The following is a 27,657-nucleotide window of genomic DNA, read 5'->3' as shown; positions in this document are numbered from 1 at the left end:
AAGAGGCCAGCAGAGCATCAATGAAAAATAAAAGACCTATAAACTCCATAAACATTTTAATTAGTAATAACAAATGAGTTTCTATGCATTTTTAAATTACACGTGAAACTATTCTATCGATGGATGATCATTTAGAAAATGCTCTGCGTGTATTTGTTCAAATTATTCTTCATAAACCTCATCCATACAGGTTAATTCACGGAATTCATAGAGTACAATTGACAAACCCTAAGTTGAAAATATCTGGAACATTTATTTAAATCTGTTTTTCTCGTGTTCTCCGTCGTTTCATAAAGTAACACCCATATGACATATATTTGATACACTTTATTCAGGCATGGAGAACAAGAAGTACATTCAGTTGGCAAGCGGCGGTAGTTTTATTCTGGATGTGGGTGTCTGGCCGAGAATCTCCTGCTTGAGTCTATGGATCTCCTGTCGCTGAAACTGGATGATCTTCTCCGTTTCTTCAAAGCTCTGCTCCGTCATCAAGCCAGCCGTCCCTGCTGAAGCTGCACCTGAAGCAGGACAGAAAAAGGGCAGCTTAGAACCTCCAACATGAACATCTGAGTTGGTCCATTATTATCCAGTGGCATTTTGTTTCAATCCTGAAAGGTTAACATTTGTAAAGATGTAAAAAACGCACCAAAAACCATCAGTTTCAAGTCAACATGGGTCACCTCTTGTGTTAGCAGAGCCCTTGTTCTTGTTGAAGTTGGTTTGCTTCTCGTAGTTGTGCAGCTGCGTTCGGACCGTGCGCAGTTCCTGACGCAGATCATTGACCTCTTTCATAAGAACAACGTTGTCCTGGACACAGATGGCAGATGTGAGAACTTTCACACAAACAGAAACAGTGACTTAGGGAAAATCCGGCCCACATCTGGTACACAAGGAACCCACATGTACCAGATGTGGGCCGGATCTGGGCCGACACTATGTTGCTGTCTGGGATTGTATTTCTATAGGTAGACGTGGATCAGCATTACTGACGTGACCCTGCCAGAACTAACGCTACGCTTAATTTCTACATGCACGTGTCCGATTTAGACTGAAGATACTCAATTCCACAGTCATTTTTTGTTCCTCTCACCTTCATGAGCTTCGTGTTGTTGGCCTGGAAGACGTTTGCATCTCTGCTAATCTGTTTCTTCATAGTAGTGACAATTTTCTCATAGTGCTCCCTCAGTCTGCTGTTTTCCCTCTGCATATCTGTGTGCACTGACACTTTCTCCACCTACAGACAAACACCACACAAGCTCGCTTCACTGGAGGTCAAAACAGACCGAAATATGAATAATAACCCCAATGTCTTGAGCTTACCATATCTGACGGCTGAACGTAACATTTATAGAGCTCTCGAATGTTGTCCTTCAGTCTTTTTGGGTCCTGAATGCATTCCACACATGTGTGAATGTCAGCTTTAAATCTCTGTACCAGAACCCCAAAGTCCTGCACCTGGAGAAGACAGCAGGACAGGCACTCATTTAAAAATTATAGTACAACTAGGACATTGGTATATTTATATATTTAATCGTCAACTAATGTTCCCATAAAGGTCAGCTTTAAAAACAAAAGAAACTTTTCCGTACTGTATATCATAATGTAGAAGTTCACTTTTATTATTCACTTTTAGTACTAATTTTAGTTTAGGTCTGTAAAGAATATGCTGTACAAAACAGCCATTTATTGGTTATTGGCAATAGCATGAAAATTATTTCTGTCAGGGGTGTAAAAGTACTCAAAATAAAAGTATGGATACTGAGTGAAATTTTTATTTAAAGGTACATTTCTGAGAAACGCTGTTGAAAGTGAATGGTGCAGCAATTACAAAACACTTGCAGCCAATCAGCAGTAGGGGGCGTGTCCACACATGATGGGGGAGGAGAGAGAGTGAGCAAGAGAGAGATTTGAAGAAAGACTGTAGAAAGGGAGGTGGCTGAGAGACATTACAAAAGAGAAAAGGTGAGTGGAAAAAGAAGGGTTATAATCAGGCAAGAGCTTTAGGACCCACGTTATTATTAGTAAAGTTTTCCAGCTAGAAGGCCTGAAAACAGACGGCGAGGTTGCGTTGTTTCTGCTTTATACGCGAGTAATTGGTTTTGCTATGTTTCACAGAAAACAAGATATTCTGTTGTTTAGCTCTAGTAACAGGACAGTTTTGAGTGTCATTGTTTGTCTGGAGCTGCTGTGCTACTGGCGGCTTACAACAAACTCTTGCTTGTATATACTCTTGTGTACTGTATGTTCTACCTTGTCGTTCGTTTGTCTTTTCTTTATTTTTCGTGAAGCATTATTTTGCTTCAGCTATGATAGAGAGACATCCACTCTTATATTGCGTGTTTGTGCATTTTGGGGGTGGAGAAATGAAGGGAGGGGTGTGTTTGTTTGGATTGATTTCAAATATCAGCAGTGTTTCTCAGAAACTGCTTACTGCACCTTTGATTAAAAATATCTAGTCAAAAACATAAGTGAAAGCAAAACTGTAAAATTTTACATTGTACACGAGTATTATTAAAATATAACTATAGCCAAAAATCACAATGAGAGAAGAGTCTCCTGTTTAAGCATTTTGAATCATATTTATTTACTTTAATATAATTACAATACTTTATCCACTCCCTGGTAAAAACATCAATAAATATTCACAAAGGACTTAACATTTTATAATGTTCATTTAAATGCTAATTGTTTTCAAGGTTCATAACATCTAATAAAAAACATTTAATAATGGCCAATATGAATTTTTGGTAACACTTTAGTTTAGGGTCCAATTCTCACTATTAACTAGTTGTTTATTAGCGTGCATATTACTAGGATATTGCTGTTTATTAGTACTTATAAAGCACATATTAAAGGGATACTCCACTTTTTTTGGAAATAGGCTCATTTTACAACTCCCCCAGAGTTAAACAGTTGAGTTTTACCGTTTTCGAATCCATTCAGCCGAACTCCGGGTCTGGCGGTACCACTTTTAGCATAGCTTAGCATAGATCATTGAATCGGACAGGACCATTAGCATCTCTCTCAAAAAAATGACCAAAGAGTTTTGATATTTTTCCTATTTAAAACTTGACTCTTCTGTAGTTACATCGTGTACTAAGAACAACGGAAAATGAAAAGTTGCGATTTTCTAGGCTGATATGGCTAGGAACTATACTCTCATTCCTGCGTAATAATCAAGAAACTTTGCTGCCGTACCATGGGTGCAGCAGGCGTAATGATATGACGCAGCGCCATGTCTTAGTACATGATGTAACTACAGAAGAGTCAAGTTTTAAATAGGAAAAATATCGAAACTCTTTGAGAGAGATGCTAATGGTCTTGTCCGATTCAATGATCTATGCTAAGCTATGCTAAAAGTGGTACCGCCAGACCCGGAGTTCGGCTGAATGGATTCGAAAACGGTAAAACTCAACTGTTTAACTCTGGGGGAGTTGTAAAATGAGCCTATTTCCAAAAAAAGTGGAGTATCCCTTTAATGCTTTATTCTGCATGATCATATTCTATATCCCTTAATCCTACCCAATTCCTAAACTTAACAACTATCTTACTATTAATAAGCAGTAATAAGGAGTTTATTGAGGCAAAAGTCTTAGTTAATAGTTAGTTAATAGTGAGAATTGGACCCTAAACTAAAGTGTGACAGAATTTTTATTTAAAGTAAAGTAAAATTACCGATTTAATTGTCATTCACAATGTAGTAGACAGTTACCACTGACCAATCAATTTTGATGTTATAAAAATAAGTCAAATCTCAAAACACCATTGCAAAAATATACGAGTGCTTTCAAGTCAAAATAAAATTGTAAGGAGTAAAAAGTTTAATTTTTTTTTCTTTGAAAATGTAATTAAGCTAAGCATTCAGATAAAATCCCCCAAAATAATACTTAAGTATAGTAATCAAGGAAAATACCCAAGGACGGTATTTTACACAATTGACAATCCCTAATTATGTTCTTAATAAATTATTGCACACTTAATGTATTAAGTCTGTAAAAATTCTAAATGATCAACTTATTTTATAATTCTTTTCTCATTTATGACTTATATTACAAATATTAAATATAGACAGTGGGTTCTAAATTTAAGGAACAGTTAGTTCGCAGTACAAACACAGTACTAACCTTTTTCATTTCTTTGTGTAATTCTTTGTCTTTGGTTTTCAATTTTAAGTTCAGTTCATCAATTTTAAATTCCAGTTCTGTGTTCGTCTTATGGAACTCCTTCAACTCTCCCTCCATCTGGAACACACACACAAACATCTTTTATCACACTGTGTTCATAACAATAACCTGGTTTATATAAAATGACTGTTTTTATTTACATCTGACAATGTATTCTGGATACCACTTTATTTCGATAGTCCTCTTTGGACATTCTACTAACTATAAGTAACTTTGCAAGTACACGTTAAATTTCTTCAACTAACCCAAACCCTAACAGTCTACTAATACTCTAGTGATGGTTAGTTGACATGCAGTTGCAAAGTCACTTATAGTTGTGTGAGACATGACATGTATGCAGTAAAAAACCTCCTGGATCTGCTCCTTCAGCTCTTCAATTTGATTATCTTTTGGTGCAATCTCCTCCTCCATAAATTCAGCCCTGTGCTTCATCACTTCGAGCGCTTTGGTAAGTGTGTTATTCTGCTTATTCAGATCATAGATGCTCTTTTCCTGTTGAGACAAAGCAGATATTCCTTTCATGTACAGTCCATTGGACTCAGATGGCATGAATACAATACTAAATCCGTTTTTGCCAATATTAATTAAACTAATTGAGGCTCTGTGATTGATTTTCTTAAACCATAATAAATTTATTTATCAACCATGTTTACTTCAAATTCACATCTTTCACTCATTCACGCTTTTATCTTCTCTCATCTTGATTATTGTAATGCTATGTACACTGGCTTGCCTAAGGGTTCTATAGCGAAGTTACAATTGATACAAAATGCAGCAACTAGAGTACTAATGAAACTAAAAAGGAGAGAGCATATTACACCGGTTTTAATGGAAATACATAGGTAACCAGTTCATCAAAGGAATGACTTTAAGGTTCTTTTATTGGTTTATAAAACACTGCATTTCTGGCATCTTTATACATTTCAGACTGTCTGTCGAGATACGTTCCAATTCGTAGTTTACGATCCTCTAGCGCTAATCTTAAACAATCTGGTGGTACTTCTTTTAGCCACTGTGCTCCAAAAAATTGGAATCGTCTACCAAATGAAGTGAATACTAGCATTCATATTTTTAAAAGGCGGGTTAAGACATATCGGGTTAAGACATAGTTGCTTATCAGTATAACAATATTTTACCTTCTGATTCTCTTGTAGTTTTTTTTTAAATATTTTATCTATATTCATTATATAAATTGATAATGAGGTGAAATTATGTGGCCAATTCCTTTATTTTAGATTATGAACCTTTTATAGTTGTTTTCGAATATCTTTATATTGGCATTGTGTGAATTCGTATTCCCAATATTTGTTTTTATGCTTGTGAAGCACTTTGAGTTGCATTCCATGTATGAAAAGTGCTATACAAATTAATATGTCTGTATTAATAATAAAGATGATAGATGAATTACTTGGAGTGGTTTCTATGACTTTGGAGGGTGCAAAATTAGCAATTTGTAATCCATCTACAACTGCTTAGAAAGGCAAATGTTGTTTAAGGAACAGGGATAAAAAGTGACAAGAGAGTTAATGTGAATTTTAGTTCTAATCAGACTCGACCGTTAGTCACTTGATTTCTACAGGATTGCGTCTGATAGCGGTGCCCACACTGAAATCTCACTGGAACAAAAGTGCTGCTCCTCTTGAATACTGATCATCAAATATGGACGAGGAGAGACATAAGATTTGTGATTGTGTCTGACATTCAGAATCATCAACTTCAGCATAGAAAGACAAATTGCTTATTACAATATGAAAAGAGCTATATGTAAATAAAACTGACTTGCTTTTCCTCATGTCATTATGAACAGGGTTCATGTGTGCTCACCTTGTCCTGCATAATTCCATCTTTATTCCGAATTGTGGACTTCAGGTCAGAGATGTCTTTCTCCAGTGATTTGATCACCGACTGTAGCTTCTGCACTTCCTGCTTCAGCTTCTCGATCTCCAAGTTCCTTTTATCAATTTCCGTCTGCAGGCCATGAAACTATACGACACACAACCCAACCTACATAAGATTCAGCTCACTGCATATACAGTATGTCGTCTTTTATACACTGTGCTTTGCAGGATTGAACTCAAAACCGAATTATAGTCACTGACCGACTTTGTTGTGGTATCTAATTCCACTCTGAGCGTAGCATTGGCCTTTTTTTCTGCCTCAAAGTTTTGCTCGTATTTCGTGCGGATATCATAGATTTCGATATCTGTGTCCACCTCCTGTTTCTTTATGTATTCTTCAAATTCCCGAACCTTCTGCTGGGATTCATCCTGAAACTGCAAGGTGGAAAGAAAAGGGCAAGATATTATTCTGTTAGCAAATTTCAACATGCCCCTCACACAATCGTAGGACTTCACAAGACTTATATAACGACAGTCACACTAATATGGATCATATGGTGGTCTTTTTTTCTTTTGGAGGTTGACAGCCAAAGACTGAATAATTAAATTATTAAACATACAGTAGTGGTCAAAAGTGATGTCCAGAAAGGATTTTTTTTTATTACCCTACAATTTTGATTAAACCATCAAAATATGGGGAAAATATTTTAGATATATATATATATATATATATATATATATATATTTTTTTTTTTTAAATATGAGTGAAGAACAAAACACTAAAATTGGTTAAGATATTTATCTGACTAAATGATTTGGCAAAAAGGCTAACTACAGTAACAGGTTTTATTTTACTATGCAAACAAAAAAAATGCATAGAAAAACAAAAAGCTCACAGGACAAAGGATACACTGACTACAACATAATCAGTGATTAATATATCATTGGTTATCTGTTGTATTTGCATGTGTTCATAATTTCTTTGTATGACAGCCTGGCCAAAAATTACATCCACACAATTTGGCATGTTTCATTGCGTTATCACTAATAAAACAACACATTTTTCAATAATATTTGAATAAAGGGTGAAGATGTCAATTTTCCTAGGCCGGACATCACTTTTGGCCACTACTGTATCTCCGTTTGTGCTTCACATGGTTTGCTGGTCACCAGCATGGGAAACATTTTTGCTTGAGAACAGACCAGCAAGACCAGCGCTATAATAAATCAGCCTGGACCAACATGGAATTCATGCTGGATTTTTCAGCAGAGAATGTGGCTTAAGTGTTCGTAGTTGCCTTTACCTGGTTCAACAGCATCACCTTCTCCTCCAGCTTGGCCTCATAAGACTGCATCATCTCCTCCAGGGCTCGGGTCTTGCTCTCCTCCATGCTGTGCAGCTGCTGCTCACATTCCTGCTGAACGTTGTGAAGCTTCAGTTGTAGCTCATGGTATTTCTCATATTCCAGCAAGAGCTTCTGGTTATTGGTTGACTCTGTGAAAAGCAGCTTCAGTTAGCCTGGATAACTCTGAGAGGGGAACCGGCTGCTTCTGAAGATAGTAAACTGGTTAACATTACATTAAACATTACAAGCACAATAATAGCATCATTATTTTAATTCAGTCTTGATTTAAGTTGTCATGAGCTTGTCGATAAAACATTATACATAGGAATCTTCCAAAAAGACCTACATATACCAACATAAATACTACCAAAAAAAGACTTTACGAAGCCTAGAAATTAATAATAAACCAAACAATTAATAGAAGAGTAGAAGCCTAATTCATTAACTAGGAATTTAATTTTTAACTAGGAAACTCAAAATAATTCCGCTATCAAGCGAAGGCAGCATAAGCTAAAACAACAAAAAATGAAGACATACTTCTTATTTTAATTTGTTGCCATGGTTTTGGGAAACCTATTGACTGTATATGAATTAGGTCAAGCAGGAAATTTCTATTTGTGCATACATTTTTTTTCTTTTTACATTGATTTACATTAAAAACACAGACAGCAGCAGGAATATTAGGTTGCTTTCACTTTAAGAGCTAATGCATGGATCCAATATACTGTTACACATTCATTTTATTTCTCAACTGTTTATATTCAGTTAAGGCATAACTGACTATGTTTACAAGGATACTTGCCAAGACGGGCGTTTTAACAATTTTGTTTGAATATGTCTGTTCAAACGCAAGAAGATGTGAATGTGAGATCTCAATTCAGTATTTTCACGCTGTCTGAACCTACAGTACATGGGGAACCTTCAAATACGTCTTGAACAATGTTGAGATCCACTGCTGTATCTGGTAGTGTAAACGTTTATCATTAAGATTGTAAATATGAATGAAATATGTTTTGTTTACCTATGTCCTGCAGCTCTTTATCATGTTTCTCTAAGATTTCTGACAGAGCTTTAACATGGGCTGCTTGCTGTTTCTCTTTTTCTGTCTTCAGGACCTGTAATAGAAAATTAACTTTATGAGTTTAAAAGGATAGTTCACCCTTGTCATCATTTACTCACCCTCATGTTGTTCCAATTCGGTAAATTATTGCCCCCACATTTTGCCCCGGCTCTAGGTTTCATGTACAGATATGAAATTTGGTACATACATGTAATGACCCAATACCTACAAAAAAGTCTCTTGGAGCATAGCCCTAAACACAACAGGAAGTCAGCTATTTTGAACTTCCTCCTAGATTTTGTGCATTTTTCGTAATTTCCTGATGTTGTACTTTAACAAACTCCTCCTACAGTTTTGATCTGATCCTCTTCAAATTTGGTGAGTGTAATCTTAAGGCCTTTGCGACGTTAAATTGCGAAGATCTTGAGTTTTCGTCGAAGGGTGTGCCCTCGGCGGCCTGACAAATGTTCACCCAATTTCGGCCTTTTGGTGATATATCCATGATCAGATAAAAATGTCACTGAACTTTGCTGTGTAATTGTAACAATGTGCACTCAAACACCAAACCAACAATGACTAAAAACACACTTAAAAACTGATTTTGCACGGGCAATTTGCGTGTCTGTCTGTCTGTCTGTGTGTGTGTGTCTGTTAACCACATATCTCTCGAACCTGACATTAGAGGGTTGTATCGGTCAAAGAAGCCCCAAGAAGGTTGTGGTTTAAAAATAAACATTCTGACATAAACACTCAGTCAGCTACACTGTTTACTTCTGAATATTATAGTTTGGTTCCAGAACGGTGATAAATCCATCTATCTATAAATTACAGGAACGTCTGTCTGTGTGTCTGTCTGTGTGTCTGTCTGTGTGTCTGTTAACCGCATATCTCTCGAACCGTTAGTCCGATGGATTTCAAACTTGACAGGTGTCTCGCTACGGGCACGAGTAAGTGCAGTGCCAAGTTTGCCGTTGTTTGGATGAGAAATGCTAAAGATATCGTTAAATATATCATTTTTAAAAGGTTGTGGTTTAAAAATAAACATTCTGACATAAACACTCAGTCAGCTACACTGTTTACTTCTGAATATTATAGTTTGGTTCCTTCTGAATATTATAGTTTTCTTTACCAAGAAACCAACAATTACTAAAAACACACACAAAAACTGATTTTGTTTCTTTACCAAGAAACCAACAATTACTAAAAACACACACAAAAACTGATTTTGCACGGGCACTTTGCACTGCTCCCTGGATCGACGGATGTGGATGTAATTCATTGTGGATGTAATTCATATTCATTTGTGGATGTAAACTGAATCTATAAGTCAGCTATGCTGTTTACTTCTGAATATTATATTTCATTCTGGTGTGTTTAACGTTATCGCTACTGTGTAAATGCTATTCACCAACTAAACATATCCTATTCAATGCGTTCACAGTCTCTTTCACGGGCATCATTTGTAGTAGCCTTTTCACAAACTGTTTGCTCAAGCATAGCGTTTTCTCGAGTTCACTGTGTGCTTTCTACCATGCACAAATAAAAATGTCACTGAACTTTTGCTGTGTAATTGTAACAATCATGTGCACTCAAACACACCAAACCAACAATTACTAAAAACACACTTAAAAACTTATTTTGCACGGGCATTTTGCACTAGTTTGAAAGAATGTTGGTAACCGGACATTTGACGGCATCCATTGACTTCCATAGTATTTTTTTTTTCTAATATGGAAGTCAATCAGTGCCGTAAACTGTTTGGTTTCCAACATTCTTTAAAATAACTTTAGTTTGTGTTCAACAGAAGAAAGAAACTAATTCAGGTTTGGAAAAACATGAAGGTGAGACAACATTTTTAGATGAACTATTCCTTTAATAAGCCATTTGTGTTATGAAATAGAAATAGAATTTTGGGTCTCTTGAAACTGACCTCTTTCTCAGTATTTAGTGAACTGATCTGTCGGAGACATTTTTCATTGAGTTCATTGATCTTCTCCTTGTAGGTCATTTCCTTGAGGCTGAGCTGGTACTTGTTATCCTCCTGGAGCGCATCCACTGTTGTGCTCAGATCCAAAATCATTTTATTCTGCAAGATGGTCCAACATTTTGCCATTTAGCTTCACCATATCAATGACATTACAAAATATTTCCTAAACTTTCTCTTAAACGCCCCGTTTTATGCATCATTGAGATGGTTCAAGAACACAATTACTGATTTGAAGACCTAAAAACTTGAGCTTAATGTTATTATTTTCATTTAAGCATAATCAATGCTACTTTACATCAACAAAGTATTACAGATTTTGCTGATTTTTTTAAACAAAAAATACAAATGACCAACACAAGGGAAAATAATGACCAACATAAAAATGATATGATCAACACAAGGGAAAATATTTCATCAGGTTACCTTTTCTTCAAGGTCTGATTTGGTGACAAGGATCTCTTCTGCGTATATTAATTCCTTCTCTCTTTTCAACCCTTGTCCCTCTTTATCAATGATTTTCCAGATGAAAAGACAACCGTCTTCTGAGACTGTTAGGAGGAACTGGTCATCAAAAGTGATAATCATCTACAGACAAAAGATAAAAGCATTAAAGAAAAACATGCTTGACTTCTGACTAGGAGCTCAAAGGAAACTTAATTCCAATGAATTTTAGCAGTGCAAACCTTAGTGACAGGTCCAGCATGGGCCTGGTACTCTAGCCAGGAGGCATTCTTGATGGGTAGAGGGTATTTGATGGCCCTCACCGTCCCAGTGGAGGTTCCAACGAAGAGCGCTCGTCCTGAACGAGACATAGCAACAGTGGTGCAAACCACATTGCCTGAAGGAACTTCCCTAAGGATCTGTAGCAAAAATATGAACACAAAGTTTTATTTTGAGGGATCATTGATAGTTTTCGTTTAATCCAAAAGATTCAAATATGCTGCGCCACAATTGTTCACAAGAAATGTGATGTCAAACCTGGTGCAATGCGCTGTGAGGTGCTATATTTAAAGGGGCACTATGCAGGATTTAAAAAAATAATGAAGTATAGAAAAATAATCATTACTTATGGTCTACTAGAAGCGTGTGGTGGTGCAACTGATATATCATGTCAGGGGCAGGGGGCGTGGCTTCTGGCGGTGTTCCGTCTGTGAGGAGGGGCCCAATTTGAATGTTGAGTTTACAAACAGTAACTGAAAATCATGCATAGTGCATCTTTAAATATGAAATTTCTGGTTAATTTGAGCTTTTTCCTCACATAAAGCTATTGTAAAGCAATTTGTCCGTCCTCCCCAATTAATTGGACGAACTGGAGCTAAAAACAGGGCTATGCTCCTTTGTAAATATCTGTATTGGTGTTGAGCTTGACAGTTAAGAATCTGTCACACTCCCCAATTTGTTGATTGAGGGTTAAAGCAGGGATATGTTCCCTGGCAGATATCTCTACAAGTACAGAGCTGGAACTGACTTATTTAAGTTGCAAAAAGTGGCCTACTCTCTCCACTGTTACCCTCCTCAAATTTTCAGATTAAGGCTTAAAGCAGGTTTACATGCTCCCCTCTCAAGGGTTGGTCGCAGTGTACTCAATATCATTGTAGAGCTTGGCAGATGAGAACTCAGGTGGTCAAAGTCAAAAGAAGTGGGCCACTTTCTCATCTGTCACCGTCCCCAATTTATCCCATTGGGGATTAAAGCAGGGTCATGCTAATTTGTCAAAATGTTCATGAGTGTAGAGCTTGATAGATGAAGGCTGGTGTGGATTAAACTGCAGTAAGCAGTCAGCACTCTCTCTATCTATCTTATGGGTATTGACCTTCGACCTTGGACTACTGTATGTCGCATCCTCCCCATTCATCAGGCGGTGCTTTAAAGCAGAAGTATATGCTCCCCTCTGTAGGTTTGAATATGGTATACTCTTCTGCAATGTGAGCTGGGCAAATGAGAGTTAAAGGGGTTTAGTTGCAAGAAACGCCCAATTTCAATTTGTCACCCTTCCCAATTTATCAGATTGGGGTTAAGCAGGGTTAGGGCTGGTTCACACAGAAAAGTTGGAGTTCTTTTAACTTGAGGGCCGCATTTTTAAGACGCCTCGGACTGGTCTAATGCAAAAGTTCCCATTTCAGAAATACTGAGTTTTCTTGGTAGCAAGGCTAGAGAGTCACAGGAATGCATCCTATTGGGTACTAATGCTTATGTTTAACTCTTGGTCAAGGCCAATTAAGTTCTTCAGTGCTTGGCCTGACAAGATTGTGCTTGGTGACCTCACAGCTTACAGGAAGGCATTGGTCAGCATGGCGTAGTGAGTATTAACATACCCATAGTGTCAACAACTGATGCAGCATGAGTTCCCTCGAAAGTGAACATCTTAGGGTTACATATCAGGGAAGGGAACAAGATGCCTTGCATCAAGCATGCCTGCACATCTTCCTTCAGACAATTCATATCTCGTTCCCTTCACATAATAAATAAATTCTGATATATAGTGAAAACCGGTTGAAAACCCTTGATTTAAAGGACTACATTATACTGAATCAAGTTCTGTAATACAGTGAAAAAAAGTTGTTTTGAGATGTCAAATGAGTCTTTTTTTAGACTGCATTCATGTGCCCACCTGACAGTCTTGGATTTCCTTCAAAGTGCAGTCTGTCCCGACAGCAAAGAATGTCTTTGCATCAGGGGAGATGGTGACTCCTGTGTAGCTGCAGGTCTTGAGCACGCTGTCGGACTCTCGGGTCCCGCTGAGAGTATTCCACTCGTACACCGCCCCGTCCATGCCACATGACACAAGGCGACTGTCATCTGCACTGAACGCTATGGCTCGCACCTAAGGCACAATAACATGGACTGTAACACTCTTTAAAGAGCCAGGTTTTAATAAGGCAACACTACATCTGTGGATTTCCTCCTTCAAAATATTATATTCCACATAAAGCCCCGTTCACACTACAAGCGACTTTGTCGCTGCATGTCGCCAGTGGCTGGCGGTGAGGTCGTTAGTGGGCGTTCCCACTACTGGTTGCCTAGTAATGTTTGTGAGTAACATTCACGGATGTTACTCCATGTTGTAGACAACTATTTAACTGCAGCAAATGGGCAAATACTGGTCTTTCTGAGTCCACGAAACCATTCAGGCTCGGAGTCAGCACGGCGAGTACCACTGTATGTACATGGAGACATATCATACATTATAGGACCGTTTCTGACTGCTAAAATAAACTTCTCATTCATCTTGCCTCGGTCGGACACGGCACTGAAGAGTGACGGATCACGTGTGCTCCACTGACTTCACTCCTATTGGTTGTCGCTCCCGAAAGTCGCTCTTCATTTGCATAAAGTTGAACAGATCTCAACTTTGTCGCGTCGCTGGACACGCCCCATCAGGTCGCCAACGGTCGTTGTCGCGCATGTCGCCGGAAATCGCCCGCTCCCCATTGAAATGAATGGTATCGCGTCGCTTTGTCGCTTGTAGTGTGAACGGGGCTTAAGAAAGAAATAGATTGGAACAACATGAGGAATAGTAACTGCCCTAGTAAAAAATAAATATACCAAAATGTATTTATGAAAAACATTTATTTTATGCTAAGTATACTAGAAATACAATTACATATTTATGTACTTTTTAATATATTAATATAAATACCCTGCAGTAGTACTTTTTTAGTATACTAAACTGATATACTTAAAGTCTCCTAAATTGGAACAACTAATTTTAATCAGAAGTTATCCTTTAGTTATCCAGAAATAGTGCTGAGGTATATCTAAAGCTATACTTACGTTTATTTGATTGTGCTAAAGTGGAACTGTTGCAAGTATACTTTAGGTACATTTGAAATATCTTGCATTTAAAGACTGATATTATACAGAGATCATACTATCCTTACTAATGCTGATATTAGAAATGTGCATTGTGCAATAAAGAATTACTCCAAATAAAGTTTAATTATAATATTTATATCAGTAAGTCTCAAGCGATAAGTCAGTAAATATGTTAATGGATCATAGTCTACTTAGTATGAAATAAATGTATTTTAAATAAAGTTTGGTAAAGGTTTTTTTCACCAGGGTGATTTCCCAGGGATAGATTTTCAAATCTAGGTGAACTATTTCTTTCAGAAAACATACTTTTTCATTGTGACCCTTCAGATTCAGGACGTCCTCAAACGTGGTAGTGGAGTAGATGTTGATCACATTTCCATTGACAGCAGCAAACAAGTGTCCCCCATTGCTGAACACACACTGGGAACAAATGTATGGAAAATTAGCCACCACAGCCAATCAACAAGGTGTATAGGAATGTTGTGAATGAGAACAATGCTTACTTTCTATACATTAATGAATAGATAATAGCAAATTTGAACGGATATGCAGAGACGCACCTCACGGCAACTGCGTACAGTGAACTCCTTCAAAGTCCTGATGTCATCGATGAGCAGAGTCATGAAACGGAGTTTGTCTGAGAATCCCACTAGGATGTAGAGTCCAGTGGGATGAAGAGCTACGCTGTAGGATTCCTCCTGGAACTCCTTATACATCTCTAAATCACTGGACAACAAACACTAACATTATTGGATATATCCAACAGTATCCCTGCTAATAAAGACCTGACGGCTTAGACCTGGGGCTAGTTGCATAAACTGCTAAGACGGGGACACACTTAACGACTGTAAGGCCGATTATGGATGTGATTTGATACTTATGACTGATCGTGCCCAAACGCGCAGAGTCAGAGACAGTTCAGTGACGAGTCTGTGTTCACAGTCAGTGTTTAAAATTTGCTCCAGTCATTGGAAGCAGTCTGTAAGCAGTCCGTTAAATGTGTCCCTGGCATTAGTCATAAAAAAATGTCTTTAAGACTGGGCATAACTGCTTTAAGTCAGATACATAAAAACGTAGATTGGTCTAATTTGATACCCAAACGTAAGACTGATTACGCCTACCTAACTGCTAGTTGTTTGTACTAGTTCTTAAGACACGATCTTAACATAATGGCTATGTTCATGCAACTGGCCCCTGGAATTTAATAGCTTTTTAAAAACTTTTTAAGGCTGTCAAAGTCAACTTAAAATATTATTTAAATATGTTAAATAACAATGATATTTTAATATAAGTATTAAGTTAAATAATATTAAATACACTAACATTCAAAAGTATTTCAGTAAGAGGTCAGTAAGACTTTTCAATGTTTGTGAAAGAAGCTTATTATGCACACAAGGCTTCATTTATTTGATCAAAAAATACAGTAAAATTGTAAAATATTATTAGAATTTAAAATGACTGTTTATAAGATTTGTAAGATTAACCAAGACACAATCTAAAAATGTATAGATGTGGATATTTTCGCAAAGTGACCATTATCAATCATCATATTTTATTATGATAAATATGATAAAAATATGATAATTTGTAAATCTTGCTTTTACAGACTCTTCCAAGAGCATAAAGAGCCTAAATGAAAACAATGTCTCTTTAAACAAAACTATGAGAAGAATAATGCTTTAAAGCTCACTGTGAGAGATAATAAAGCAGAAGGACACAACACCTTTGTGTCTCTTTAACAAAGCTAAACATACTTGGTCTCAAAGTTCCAGATGCGCACTGAGCGGTCCAGGGAACAGGTGGCAATGAGCGGTTTGCGGATGCAGGTGGACAAACCGGTGACAGTGCTGGAATGGAACGATTGAGACAGGTACTCAAAATGAGCACGATCACCCTGATAAAACAATGGGGAAAAGAGCTAAATTAATCATGACTGGTATAATGGATAAATACAGAACTATGTGTAGATCATCTCTTAGATCGGCTGCTATTACGGGATGATGTGAGATTTTGCTCTTGCTTCTCACAATAGCTCTCACAGTAATAAAAAGAGCAGAAACTGATTGTTTGCTCATTTTAGTAGTGAAGTTTTATTGAATACAAAACTACAGTAAAGATCGGGGTAATCATTGTGAACTAAAACTATTAAAAACAAGTTTGTTCATTAAAGGGGTGGTATAATGCCCTTTTCATAAGATGTAAAATAAGTCTTTGATGTCCCCAGAGTGTGTATGTGAAGTTTTACCTCAAAATACCCCACAGATATTTTTATATAGCATGTTAATTTTTGAGGGTGAGCAAAAATGCACCGTTTTGTGTCTGTCCCTTTAAATACAAATGAGCTGCTGCTCCCCGCACAGTAGGCGGAGCTACAACAGCTTGCAAAAATTCAAAAACTTTTAGCCTTTTATGTTCAAACCGGAGTCAGAAAGATGGAGAGACTCAAGAACAACATTTCTGAATGGTTAGTTGATGAATTTATGTAGCTTATGTGTAGTTATCTTCTAGTCATTGATTAGCATATTCTGTCTTGATCATCTATAAATCGTGTCCAGGGGGCGGGGTTTATGTAAATTTTAGGGTTGGTTAGCCAGTGAATGATTTTACTTCGGTTTTAAGAAGTAAACATCTTTAAATGTATAATATTATGTCTTTATATTTAGAGTAGCTACTGAGTGCACTTTTCTGTCCAGCCATACAACTAGCCTGATTTAGCTTTCGATAGCATCATCCCCGTAATTCATGATATTTCCATAACAGCAAGATATTGATGATGATGGCAGGCAGAGATGGGCATAAATACATGGAAATGTATTTAAAATAAAAATACAAAATTCTGTGTGGAAAAATTTAATTAAATACAAATACATAATAGAGGTAGCCTACTGTGTGAAAAAATACAAATTACATGTTTGTAAGGGTTAGTACACGTCCTCAATCCGATACTGTGTATGGCGCTCGCCGGTTTGTTTTCCCCTAAAAGTGGGCGTGAACCTTTTCAGAGACGTTCTATGACGCTACGCCGGTTGTATGTATCTTCTAGTCATTGATTAGCATATTCTGTCTTGATAATCTATAAATCGTGTTCAGGGGGCGGGGTTTATGAAAATTTTAGGAGGAATGACGTGTAGTCCCTACCAGCCGTTTGTTATAGTCCTTAAAAAGCAATTTCTTTAAAATAAAATATCTCCCTTCGCTTTGAACTTTGAGCGTCGTAACTTTGCAGATGTTGTTTATGCTCAAACAGCAACATTACACACTAACTAGAGTTAAAAAAGTGAAATCATAATCAACCACCCCTTTAAAATATACCTGGAATAAAATAAAATGTAAATATTAAATTATTTATTTATTATTAAAGATAAGATCAAAATAAGTTTAATTTAAAGCCTAACTAAAACTAAAATTGGAATAACATAAATAGTAATATTTAACTGATTATGTGCAATACCTACAATCCTACACCGAAATTCATGCCCTGATAGTATATAAATAACATTAAAATAACACTGAGACAAACAAACGGCACCTTTTCTAACTCCACTATGGAGAGCTGGATGCTGTAGAGCTGCCCGCGGTCTGTGCTGGCGGTCAGGGTCTCTTCTGATGGACTGATGCACAGAGTGCTGATTTCCTGATGCTCTGCAGAACTGGAATCATTACTGAACGCCTCTGGAGGAATCTGAGGTGACAAGACGAGAAAACAGTTTCAGGAACAACCAACCCGAAACACTATCGTGATCATATGAATGGGAAAATGTCAAGGCACCTTTATGTCTTTGGTCTTCTTGTACTGGTCCTCGTCCTCGATTTTCTCAAACAAACACACCGTTCCAGGACCAGCGGAGCAAACGAATCCACTAGAATAACCTACAATGGCTGTCACCCGCGGCAGGGCGGACGAGGGCTCATTTGAGTCCTGCTTTTCTGACTGACTGCAAGATAAAGTCAAGAATAGACAACATGCAAAAAGTAATCCCCATTCATAGCATAATATATGCTAGAGTTTAAAAATATTACAATTAGGCCTACTATAGCCATTGTTTTGCCAAAACAATGTCATAAGGAGACCTGGTGGTTATAGATCATAATTAAATGTACCAGAAATTTAAAACACTGATAATAATCAAAACAATCAGGGCTGTGTTCCTCTAAACTGGTATAAGACTGTCACATGACATATTAATACTCAATAAACCTATGTAACAATTTTTTTAAAAATCTTTTCAACTTTTGTGACATTTTGTGACACTTTTATGTCCCAGGGTGTGATTTTTAGGCTATATAACAGATTTTGACTGCTTTCTTTGGAAATTTGAACATCACATTAAAAACGTCTTAGAAACGTTTCAACTATTTCACACGTTTCTAATGCCTTTTCAGTGTTTCCCCTAGGTTTACAGGTTTTGGGGGGGGGGGGGTTGGTTGGTTGGTTGGTTGGGGAAAATTGACACAGACACTATCTATCTATCTATCTATCTATCTATGTGTCACATTAATTGGTTGTCTGGGAGGGTAATGCTTTGTAAAAGTTAACATAAAACAAATGTTTAAAAAAAAATGTTAACATAAGATATCTCTTTAAAAAAATAAAAAACCATATTTAAATCTTTTTAAAATTGACTTTTGCAAATAACCTTTGTTAAATTTATAGAAGTATTTGTTAATATTAATGGACCAGAGCTTAAATAGTTTTATTTTTAACAACTAAAAAAAGATTTATAAATACTAACAAATATATTGCTCATTCATTGTTCGTTAATGTTAGTTAATACATTTATATGACAAACAAATTTTAAATGGGCTTTTTTTGTGAGAAGTTTTTATTTCTATGATGCATTTATTGGAGAGAATAATCCTGTCAGACGCAGCACTGCTGTGAACGCGCGTTCACGTTTAAACACAATTTAAACAATGTATTATTCAATGCATTACTTCTATATAATTATATATTAAGTTGCTCAAGCAAGTGGTAAAATATTTAACCATGTATTTATATTAAAATCTTTTGCATTTAAATTTTAATACAATAAATCTTGCATGTCACAAAGAACCTCCACGAATGTCATTATGTCGCCTTGTTGAGGTAAATTGTAGTTTTCCTTGCTTTACCCCGGTCTTAAAGTGAAAAATTAAATAAATGTATGGTGAGATTACTACATTTTATTTAATTCATCGCACTTATGGTGAAATTACTACATTTTCAGGTCAATCTGTGTTCATTTTGACCACGAAACATGCGCTGTCACTTTAATTCAGCGTTTGCAGCACAGCAGAAATCATAGACCGTATATAAACGGCAAAAGTAGACTCGGTGCGGAAACGATCGCTGCACTGCTGTATACGCACCGCAACTGGAACGGATCGATCATCGACGGACTGCATCCGCGTGCAGTGTGAAAGCTCTGTAAACATGGGTACGGAAAAAAATACTCACCGCACACGCACTGCAAACGAAATATGTGTGAAACGGGCGTAGACTTGGAGCAGGAGAGCTACTCCGGCTGCTACTCGCAGTAGAGCGAGTGCTGCTATCTTCAGTTCAGCGACATATTTCCCGCCGCGCGCTCTCTGTCCGCTAGTGCTCATCTGTATTTGACGCAAGTGTTTGTTTGTGTGTGAGTGTGCGCGCTTGCGCACTCATTGGGATAATTGTAAACGCGCAAACACAGACAGAAAATACATGCCATCGTGGAAATAAGATAAATAACTTATTACTTAAGGGCTATTTAGTTTTTTTTAATAAAATAACAAATTGTAATCTGGCGCTAAAAAGAAAATCAAATCAAATTTACTTGACTTCAAGGGGGGCGGGGGGAGCCGTTAGGAGGGCGGGGCGCCCCCCTTATATAATGGTAGGGGAAACACTGCTTTTATATATAGATTTTATTGCTTTCAATCTTAAAATAATATTTCATATTTCACAAATATCCGATTTATAGCACGTTTAAAAACAATAACAATATGAACATTTACTGTTTTGAAATGATTTACTGTATATCTATCTATCTATCTATAAATTACAGAAACGTCTGTATGTCTGTGTGTGTGTCTGTTAACCACATATCTCTCGAACCGTTAGTCTGATGGATTTCAAATTCGACAGGTGTCTTGCCACGGGCACGAGTAAGTGCAGTGCCAAGTTTGCCATTGTTTGGATGAGAAATGCTAAAGATATCGTTAAATATATCATTTTTAAAAGGTTTTGGTTTAAAAATAAACATTCTGACATTAGAGGGTTGCATCGGTCAAAGAAGCCCCAAGAAGGTTGTGGTTTAAAAATAAACATTCTGACATAAACACTCAGTCAGCTACACTGTTTACTTCTGAATATTATAGTTTGGTTCCTTCTGAATATTATAGTTTTCTTTACCAAGAAACCAACAATTACTAAAAACACACACAAAAACTGATTTTGCACAGGCACTTTGCACTGCTCCCTGGATCGACGGATGTGGATGTAATTCATTGTGCATGTAATTCATATTCATTTGTGGATGTAAACTGAATCTATAAGTCAGCTATGCTGTTTACTTCTGTAATTTATAGATAGATTCTGGTGCGCTTAACGTTATCGCTACTGTGTAATAGTAGCCTATGCTATTCACCAACTAAACATATCTTATTCAATGTGTTCACAGTCTCTTTCACGGGCATCATTTGTAGTTGCCTATTCACAAGCTGTTTGCTCAAGCACAGCGTTTTCTTAAATATATCGGTAAAAGAAGCACTTAGAAGGTTGTGGTTTTAAAAATAAACACTCTGTCAGCTACACTGTTTACTTCTGAATATCATATTTTATTCACGGCCATCAATTGTAGTAACCTAGCCTGCTCCCTGAATTCAATGCGTTCACAGTCTCTTTCACGGGCACCAAACCAACAATTACTAAAAACACACACAAAAACTGATTTTGCACGGGCATTTTGCACTAGTAGGCTAAATGTTATAAAAAATCTTTTCATGTGGGTCATTTCCACTACAACTTTTCCCATAATATTTTATTTTTAAGTAGGGCCGGGACTCAATTAAAAAAATTAATCTAATTAATTAGAGGCTTTGTAATTAATTAATCGACATTAATCACATTTTAATTGCATATAAATTAGGGCTGTCAATCAATTAAAAAATTGAATCTAATTAATTACATGCTCTAAATTAATCGCATACATATTTTTTGCTGTGAAAGTATTAAATATTTCAATTCAAATGAATCAATGAATAATCAGCATTAGTGACATTAAAGTTCAAAAAGTCTTTTATTATTATTTTCACTGTTCAAATAATTGAACATTATTATTAATAATTGTGTTGAACATGTTATTGGAATAATGTTCAAATGTTCAAAGGGTGAGCATTGAAATAATTGTGCCTAGCAAATAATCAATACAATACAATTGAACATTATTAAATTAAATTATTGAACATTATTAAATACATTAAATATTAAATTATAAACATTATTTACACTTGCTTTACAGGTTTTTAAAATTCTGCAATTTAAAGTTTGAGATGTTTTTCATCTGTTTTAGAAAGTATTTTTAGACTTTTGTTTTTTCAGAATAAAACTTGTTTTACAATCTTGAGCATGTGTTATATTTTTATTAAATGTGTTTAATTAAGCCATTGCTGCAAGTAATTTGACAGTTAACAATATTTTAGTGTACAGTTAATCACAAATTCAGTCAGCATTGTCATGAATCATGTTCCAACTGCAAACTAGGTTGTAATTGAATGTACAATTGTATTATCCCATGATGAAAGGTAAGACGGTGAAACAACGTCACGATATCAACGTTGATTCAATTTGCAAAACCGAAGCATAATTCAACATTGGTTCAACGTCGACATACAATCTTTATTCACCCAAAGAAGAGACGGTGAAACAACGTCACGAAATCAACGGTGAAACAACGTCACGATTTCAACGTTGATTCGTTTTGCACAATCGAAACATAATCCAACATTGATTCGACCTTGGTCCCTTACGTTCACCGGTGAATCAACGTTGAAATGCTTTTTTTATAAGTAAATGTTCCAATCAATGATCCAGGCAGCGCCAGCGCGTTCTCGTCTCCCTCCTTCGTTTTACAGTCGAATGGTGGCTAGAACGGCTCCAGGTTCAAAGGTCAATACGGAATGGATTAATCTGCGTTATTTTTTTAACGCGTTATTTTTTCTCAGATTAATTAATCGAAATTAACGCGTTATTGTCACAGCCCTAATTTTAAGGTTAGTGTACTTTTTTTTCTAAGGTTACTTGTACTTGTGTACAGGTGTCAATAAAAAGCTTAAGATGAAATATTACGTCATGTGTGAAGAAAATAAAGAAAAATACCACTGAACGGAATGTTTTTCTTACATATTAAGGTGTAAATTTGTCAAAAGATGCAAAAAGTGTGAAAATATTTAATTGAATGTATTGATACATAAAATGCTAGCTATGAAATTATCCTTAGCAAGACAAAGAAGCCATTTTGTTAAAGAAATGTTAAAAACACTTTTTTCATAACCGTCATTTTCACCGTCAACCAAATGGTATTAACCAATAAACAATAAATTATAAAAAAAAGCTTCAAATTATACATATGAACTATGAACTATAGTAAAACCAGTATGGCACAAGAAAAAAATATTGTATTAATAATTATGAGAAATAAAAATAAATTTAAAATGTAAAATTTAGGACTTTTAATATGAGAATTAACTCTAGTATTATTACTCTGAAATGTTTTCTAACAAAATATATTCATTTTATTTGCAGAAACTTGATACATAAATGATACATTTTTCATGCTGCAATTGTTCATCGATAAACAGAAACAAATAGAAATGTGAACATTTTTCAAACATTTTATTTTTAAATGGTAAACATAGTTTTAAAAGATCTGAAAAAATAAATTAAATGATGTGTATTTTGTATGATATGTATTTTATTTTAATGTACTATTTCCGGTTAAAAATCACCCGGAATGTGTTATAAGGTTTAAGAAAATGACAGGATTTCTCCAGTACTTGTTGCAGGTAATTGTTAGCAGAGTGCGAAAAGAGTGTTTTAGTACGTGTCACTGCTGATGTCATCAGCAGCACATGACCTCACAGCTCATTCCACTCACCTCTTCACCTTCTGCACAGACGCCACATTTATCTCCCAACGTAGGCGACTTGATTCAAACATCATCAGCTGACCTGCCTCTGTCCCGGCCACCACCTTCTCTGTGGATATCCAGGTGTGGCACAGGAAGTTGTGGGCGTCTGTTTTAAATGCGCTGGACTGTTTCAGGGTTTCTCCAGCGTAGCGGAAGATCTTGAACACCTTGTTGCCGCTCACACAGATCTGTGTGTTGTCCTGAGGGTTGAAGCTCACCTGTGAATGGGAATGGATAGATTGTGTTAGGAAAGCTCGATCATTCTGTCATCAAAATAACAGTTTGCTTAATTAAATAATTCTGCGTTACGGTAAGGAGGATATGAAAAATAGGATGTATTTTTTTTTGCATATGGCAAAAGGGTGGTGTGCTTAAACATTATAATAATTTGTAATTTTTTGATGTACGAACCATCATATTTCATCATATTAATATGTGCGTTGCGCTGTTCCTGTTCAATATACTGTTGGATTTATTAAATATTACCTTATTGCATTCGTGTGTTTATATAACCAGCCCTGTGACAGTTATGTGCTTTAAAAATTACTATTTTTAACGCATTTCAGTTTTAGTTTTAAATTTAGTTAGGTTTTAGGGTTTATTTATTTCCCGTTAGTCATTTTAGTGCTTCAATTTAGCATTTCTAATTTCGTTTAGTTAAACTTTTTCATCTAATATTTATATGATTTATAATATCTATGTTATTTCAGCTTCAAAAAAGGGTTTTAATATTTTTAGTTAATGCCGATATCCCTGATTCTCAAATACCATGTGATAAGATTTAGAAATCATAATTCATTTTTAATTAATATCTTGATGACCAATGTCTAGGTGACTCAAACCCATCAAGAAGACACATGTGGGTCATTATATTTCTCCCCAACAATAAAAAGAAATAAGAAATCATATTTTGCTTAAAGAACATGACTAATATTTTTAGGACCATATTATCTCTTTTTATTGTGACATTATCATCATGAAAATTAACCATAATTCTCATGTAATGCAAAATATAAAATATTTTAAATAGCAATGATAAGTAATGGTAACTACCTTTAATTGATGGTGATTTTTAATATATTTGTATTACATTATCACAAATGACAAAATTATTAATTACACAAGCAAACACCATTTGAAGTAAAATGACTTTTGGTTGCTTAGGGTTATGTTCAATCATTAAAATAATGGCACAGTGCCAAAAATATGAATGGTCCTAAAAATAGAATCTTCTTTATGGAAAATATAATGTCTTGAGTTTCTCATTTGATTTCGGGGTGATACATGATCGTTTGAAGTCAGTTGTGTTTACCTGGTTTATGGGGCCACTGGTGCTCGTCTTCACAGTGGCCATCAGCTTCTTCTTTTCCCACATCCAGAGGAAGAGAGTCCAGTCCGGCCCTCCTGCCTGACCGATCAGATACTTCGAGTCAGGAGAAAAGGCCATGCAGACAAACTCATCCACTGGGATCTCTCCTCCAGTCAACACCTTGCTCTTCCTGTTCTGCTCGTGCTGTAGATCAAACACAGTGATGGTGGCTTTCTCTCCACATTCAGACACAGCCAGATAACGCCTGTTTGTGCTGATGGCCAAAGCCTTCATGCCCTGACTTCTCTCGGTACCTGTGCAGACATAGACAAGACAGTAGAACACAGTCACCAACATACAAGACAGGGGTCTGATGGATCGTTCTCACAAAACATGTCCAGGTCAAATTTAATACAATCAAAATAAAGAAACAAGAAAATATATTTTGCATACAATTTTAGAAGCAATAAAGTGATAGTTCACCCGAAAATGAAAATTCTGTCATCGTTTACTCAACCTCATGCTGTTCCAAACCTGTATGAGTTTCTTTCTTCTGCTGAACACAAAAGAAGATATTTTGAAGAAAGCCGGAAACCAAACAGTTGATTCTATTCTATAATATTTCTTCTCTCTCCATACTATAGAAGTCAATGGGGACCATCAACTGTTTGGTTAGTATTCTTTAAAATATATTATTTTGTGTTCAACAGAAGAAAGAAATTCATACAGGTTTGGAACAACTTGAGGGAACAACCGGTATCAATTTGGGATAACTATCCCTTTAAGTTTGTTTTTTTATTTGCCTTGGTATATTATTTTCATGACAGTTAAACACAGATGAAAAAAAAAAAAAAAAAAAAAAAAAAAAAAAAACCTATCCTGTAACACAATTTTATTTTTTATTTTTATTCAAATCATTATAAATTAAAGTAGTAGATTACATTTACTATAATGTAGCACTATAGGCTACATTCATTACAATAATATTTAACATATTTTAAGATTTTATTTTATTTATTTCAAATTATAGTAAAATATAACTTCTTATTTCTTTAATTTCATATTGGGAGAAATATGACCCATATGTGTGTATGAGCCAGATATTCACAAGAAATACAGTTAATAACCAGTAATATTTATATTAAGACTAGTGAGACAAGTGATGATATAATTTAATACTTTTCATATTATGAGCCTATAACGTTAATATAGGCTACAAGACATAGGCCTACTATATATTACATATAATATATAGCCTATTAAAATACGTATGAAGTGTCTAAAAATTAATGTTTACTATAAAGTACCTGGAATAAACTTCTGGCATTTTTGGTTGATGTTATAGCGCACACAGTTGTTTCCGCACGGAAATATGATGGTTTGCTCATCAAAATACAACAAATTATTCCTCACTCCTGTCCGCAATCCGAATATATAATGAGACTGTGCCACTACAGTAGCCATCTTGACAAAATTATTAGCTAACAGTTTGTAGAAAAGTACGATTTAAAACGAGTTGTCTGGTTTGTTTGCTGTGCATCTGTTTAACGCTGCAGTATTGATTAGTTACTAGGGTAACAACCAAGCTAACAGAGAGAGAGAGAGGTCAGACACGCCCGTTACACCACCCACAAACTGTTTTACAGCTAACTAATACTTTAACGGTCTAAATAAATATATAATGGTACAGTAAAATGTGCTAAAAATGCTGAACTCCTAACAGCGCCACTGACATTGAGGAAGCGTCGCGTTATTTAAAAGGGAAAGGTTCACGCATCCTAAATGGGGGATAGGGGAATCTGACGACGTTGGTGTGGTAGTAAGAATCTGTAATGAGATTTTTTTTTTTAAACGAATCTTTATAACCAATTTACTATTTCTGAAGTAGGAATGGTTTTGTCATGTTTCAAGACGATCAAAACGCAGCTGCAGTTCTCCATTTGTACCACATGATGGCGCCCATACAAAGCACGATGAAGTCATGACGTGACAAAAAAGTATCAAAATAATTTATTAATAATTTAAATGGCCTGACATTGGCATCAAAGCTTTAAAATATGGACACAGTTACAGTTCATTTAAAGTGTTAAGAGATAACAGAAAGAAAAAAGTTTTACAGTATTGTTACATTTTAAATGTTCCTCGTATTGTTTTTTGTTAGCCTATTGGTTCAACTCAACTTTTATTTGTAAAGCACTTTCCAAACCATTAGAATGGACCAAAAGTGCTGTCCATAAATAGTAAATAACTCTAAAATACATAGAAACATAAAATAACATCAAAACATGACACCAAGAAATCATTCAACCAATCACTCACAGTTCTCAGTTGAGTTAATTTTCATCAATATCTATATCTAACGATGTTGTTGATGAATGTTGTTGAACATTTTTGTTAGATGTGTTAATAAACCATGTGTTTTTATAATTTCTAATTAAGACACAGGATGACTTTTTGATAAAACATCGATGGCCCATGAAAGAGTGCATGATCCCCAAATGTTTATTGTAAATATAGGCAAGGCAAGGCAAGTTTATTAATATAGCACATTTCATACACTATGGCAATTCAAAGTGCTTTACAGAAAGGAATTAAAATAATCACAAAATAAAAGCAAGGAAAATTAAAACAGTTATAAAAGAAATTTAAAGATATATATGATACAGTTATAAAAATTAATTAAACGAGTAAAAAGATAAACTTCTCATCTGGCAAAACACCGGTGTATCATATTTTTCACAACTCCCAGTTTTACTGTGATGGTGATTACACTGTGTCTGTGGTGTTCTTTTAATAACACATTATATGAACTGAATTCAATGAAAATATTAAAGCAGGACCTTAAAGTTTACAAAAGTAATAAAGAAAAGTATAAATTACACGTTTAACAACAAGTGGCTCATTTTACTTGAATTCGCCCTATTGAAAGTATCGAGCAACTGCACTCATGAGCAACTATCAAGATGGA

At 35.7% G+C, this 27,657-nt stretch overlaps 1 protein-coding gene across 1 annotated transcript; it reads right to left on the bottom strand.

Annotated features, from left to right (window-relative positions):
- Positions 1-307: 307 nt before the first annotated feature.
- On the bottom strand, positions 308-26,153 carry cfap57 (cilia and flagella associated protein 57; the record flags this gene model as incomplete). Its single annotated transcript, XM_084121123.1, has 22 exons — positions 308-518; positions 681-807; positions 1,091-1,234; positions 1,321-1,455; positions 4,125-4,241; positions 4,533-4,676; positions 6,009-6,167; positions 6,284-6,457; positions 7,327-7,517; positions 8,390-8,483; positions 10,359-10,514; positions 10,839-11,000; positions 11,099-11,275; positions 13,027-13,239; positions 14,538-14,651; positions 14,792-14,957; positions 15,986-16,125; positions 17,761-17,913; positions 18,001-18,166; positions 23,348-23,598; positions 24,693-25,003; positions 25,997-26,153. 22 exons carry the CDS (start codon positions 26,151-26,153, stop codon positions 358-360), a joined length of 3,612 nt encoding a protein of 1,203 aa, XP_083977249.1. The 3' UTR covers positions 308-357.
- Positions 26,154-27,657: the final 1,504 nt, after the last annotated feature.

This window comes from Abramis brama, assembly GCF_963993115.1.
Source record: "Abramis brama genome assembly, chromosome: 7".
NCBI lineage: Eukaryota > Metazoa > Chordata > Actinopteri > Cypriniformes > Leuciscidae > Abramis > Abramis brama.
The sequence above is the reverse complement of the archived record's forward strand: the minus strand, read 5'-3'. Positions and strand labels throughout refer to the sequence as shown.